Raw genomic sequence first — 2905 nt, 5'->3', positions numbered from 1 at the left:
TGACCGGCAGGACGTCTTCCACCTCCTGGGCCGTGTCGCGGAAGAGGCTTTGGCAGTGCCGCAGGTATCGGCGGTACAGCCCCCGCGTCTCGGCGTCCAGGCCCTCCAGCTCGCTGCCCTCGGGGTCCGGGCACTGTAGGTTGGCCAGGAAGCTGGTGTGGACGGGCCCGCACTCCACCAGTGTCACGCTGCGGGAAGGAGCGCGTGAGATGACACCGTATCCCCGCCCTGGCATCTCCCCGTCCCGGTGGGCGGTCTGCAGGATCCAGCCCCCGCGGCACCGCCGGCACTCACTGGATGTTGAAGGGGCGCAGGACGATGGCCAGGCTCTCGCACAGCCCCTCCACCGCAAACTTGCTGGCGCAGTACACGGCATTGAAGGGTAGCCCTGGGGTAGAGCCGCACCCTGAGCACCGGGGCTCTTCCCCGCGGCTCCCCACGCCCCAGGGTGCCGGGTGTCCCACCTTGCAGCCCGCCGATGCTGCTGGAAACAATGATCCGCCCGGCCCTGCGACGCTTCATGGCAGGCAGGAATGCCTGGATGGTGCGGACGGCCCCAAAGAAGTTCACATCGAAGAGGGTTTTCATGGCCTGATCGGAGCAGGTCTCCAGAGGTCCCATCAGTCCCACCCCCGCGTTGCAGACTGCTGGGCAAGGTGCAGTCAGCCAGGCACTGCAGCCCCCACACACCACCGAGTGCTAGAAGGCAGGAATGGGGGGGCCTTTCCGTGCTGATGAGCCCTTGGCACCCCCAAGCCCATCTCCTGCACGCCTGCCCCACTGAACATGTCCTATCCCAGCCCCAGGATACTGGCATCTATATTCTGGGAGGCTTGTGACCCTGGAGATGTCCCCCCAGCCACCCAAGGGACAGCGGGGGTAACGGGAAGAGTCATACCCAGCACGTCCAGGTGCTGCTCCTGCACCCGCTGCACGGCGGCTGCCAGTGAGTGTGGGTCGGTGACATCGAGCTGTAGGACCTCCAGCGTGTCAGGGCAGTGGCTGCCCAAGTGCTCCAGCAGCCGCTCACCCTTGGCCAGGTCACGCATGGTGGCATAAACTGAGGAGAGAGCGTGGCCGTGGGCAGCGAGGCCACAGAGCCCACCCCTCACAGGGCTGACCCCAGCCCACCCCCAGGCACTGTCTGTCCTTGTTGAGGTGTTGCCTGGCCCAGCCCGGAGACCCCCAGGGGTGCTGGACCCCCCAGGGCAGCATTGTCCCTTTACCTTTGAAGCGGCGAGCGCTGTCGGCCGCCAGGCGTGCGGCCAGTCCCAGCCCAATGCCCGAGGAGCAGCCCGTGATCAGCACCGTGGTTCTCTCCATGGCAAGCGGTGCTGGCCGAGGGGGCCCTGCTGCTTAAAAGGGCTGGGAGGGGGGTCCCTCCAGCCCACACCACATTGTTGTGTCTGCTGCCTTATCTCAAGGCCCCTCCACAGACCTCCCTGCGCGTGCCTGGGGCTCCCTGCGCCTTGATGCTCTCGCAGGTGCTGCGATAACGACCCGCAGGGGGAGGCTCTGGGGCACAAGGGGAGCCGCAGCCTCGGGGAATCCACACCAGTCACCAGTCACGCTGTGCTGTGCCAGGCGCTCCAGCTCCCAGGACTTGCCTGGCAGTGCATTGTTCCTGCTATGTGGGCTTAGAGCCAAGCTGCTCCTCTACCCCTTGTGTTCCACACAGTCCTGCACTGGGGAGACGAGTTGGACACGCATAGGAGAAAAAAAGTCTTTATTTGCTCCACAGCTGGGCTCTACCTGAGCTCCAGCTGGAGAAAAGGCCTCAAAACCCACATCCTGATGGAGCACGGCCCCAGCAATGCTGCAGGAAATGCCACTAAGTCTTTTATGATACAGAAGGCACCAAACATGGGCAGGGCCATGCAGTACTGGGTCCTCGCAGGCACTGGGGTCCAGGGCTGCTCTGCCCCCACACCACTGCCACCTCCCTGTCTGCTTCTCCACCATCACTGCCCCTGCAAGCCAGCCAGGGCCCCACAGCAGGGACACCTCTGTCCTGACCCTCTGCAGAATCCCCGCAAGCTTCCAACTGGGAGCACTGGGGCAGCCCAGCTTTCCAGGGGATAGGCTCAGGGCAGACAGGCAGGGCTGGGCACAGAGCACAGTGCAGGATGTGTCCCTGGGGCACAGCCTGCCCCTCATCCATCTGCTAGCCCCCCTCAGGGCACATCCTGCCTACACAGGAGAAACAAGGGGTCCAGGCTGGCTGGGTGACACCAGGGCTCTGTGCCCCCCTTCCAGTACAGCCAGGACGCAGCCATCAGGTCAGGAGTTGCAGGAGCCTTGACCAGGAGGGCATGAGGGCTCTGCCCTCCCTTCCTCTCCCTTCCTGGGGGAGGCTCCGGAGGCACAGTCCAAAGTCATGCCAGCCCAGCCCGGCTGCGCCACAGGGCACTGGGGTAGTATTTGAGGAACAGCTTCCTGGAGATCTCCAGTGTGTCCCCAGCTGGCACGGCCGGGTAGCGCTTCTTGTTGTAGACGAAGCCTCTCTCCACTTGGAAGACAGCCTGGTTGAACTCGTCCTGGTGGAAGGGGCGGCCCGAGTTGAGGCTTTCCACCAGCACAGAGACGAAGAGGCTCCAGCGCACTCCATAGTAGTCCAGCACCAGCCCCCCCAGCTGCTTGTTGGCATAGTCCAGGATGTTCCCACTGGGCCCCCAGAGTGTCACCTGGTTCCGGGCGTTCAGCTCGTACTGCTCTGCCTCCCGGTCGCTGGTGGCCATGGCACGGGCACCCTCCAGCCAGCGGCCGAGCAGGAAGAGGCTGTGGCTGGAGAGGAGGCTGTCCAGCTCGGGCAGCAGGTCGTACACCAGCACGCCACCGGCCGTCAGCAGCTCTGGCAGTGCGTGCCTCTGGAAGGCGCTGCGGATGTCCAGGTAGTAGTTGCTCA

General features: G+C 64.5%; 2 protein-coding genes across 2 annotated transcripts in view; both read right to left on the bottom strand.

Annotated features, from left to right (window-relative positions):
* The window catches only part of LOC103757803, a 9002-nt gene extending 7566 nt beyond the window's left edge, over positions 1-1436 (bottom strand). The window contains 5 exon segments of the mRNA XM_029964455.1: positions 5-188; positions 295-393; positions 395-644; positions 899-1060; positions 1227-1436. Of these exon segments, the coding sequence (XP_029820315.1) occupies positions 5-188; positions 295-393; positions 395-644; positions 899-1060; positions 1227-1323 (792 nt within the window). The 5' untranslated portion in view covers positions 1324-1436.
* A 273-nt stretch (positions 1437-1709) lies between these two features.
* NAGLU (N-acetyl-alpha-glucosaminidase) overlaps positions 1710-2905 on the bottom strand; it is a 5690-nt gene continuing 4494 nt past the window's right edge. Inside the window, exon 6 of the mRNA XM_029964454.1 lies at positions 1710-2905. This exon is cut by the window's right edge and continues 26 nt beyond it. Coding sequence (XP_029820314.1) covers positions 2376-2905 — 530 coding nt within the window. The 3' untranslated portion in view covers positions 1710-2375.

The sequence above is a fragment of the Manacus vitellinus genome, unplaced genomic scaffold (genome assembly GCF_001715985.3).
Source record: "Manacus vitellinus isolate BGI_N305 unplaced genomic scaffold, ASM171598v3 scaffold_72_pilon, whole genome shotgun sequence".
Classification (NCBI taxonomy): domain Eukaryota; kingdom Metazoa; phylum Chordata; class Aves; order Passeriformes; family Pipridae; genus Manacus; species Manacus vitellinus.
Note: the sequence above shows the minus strand (reverse complement) of the source record. Positions and strands in the feature narration are given on the sequence as shown.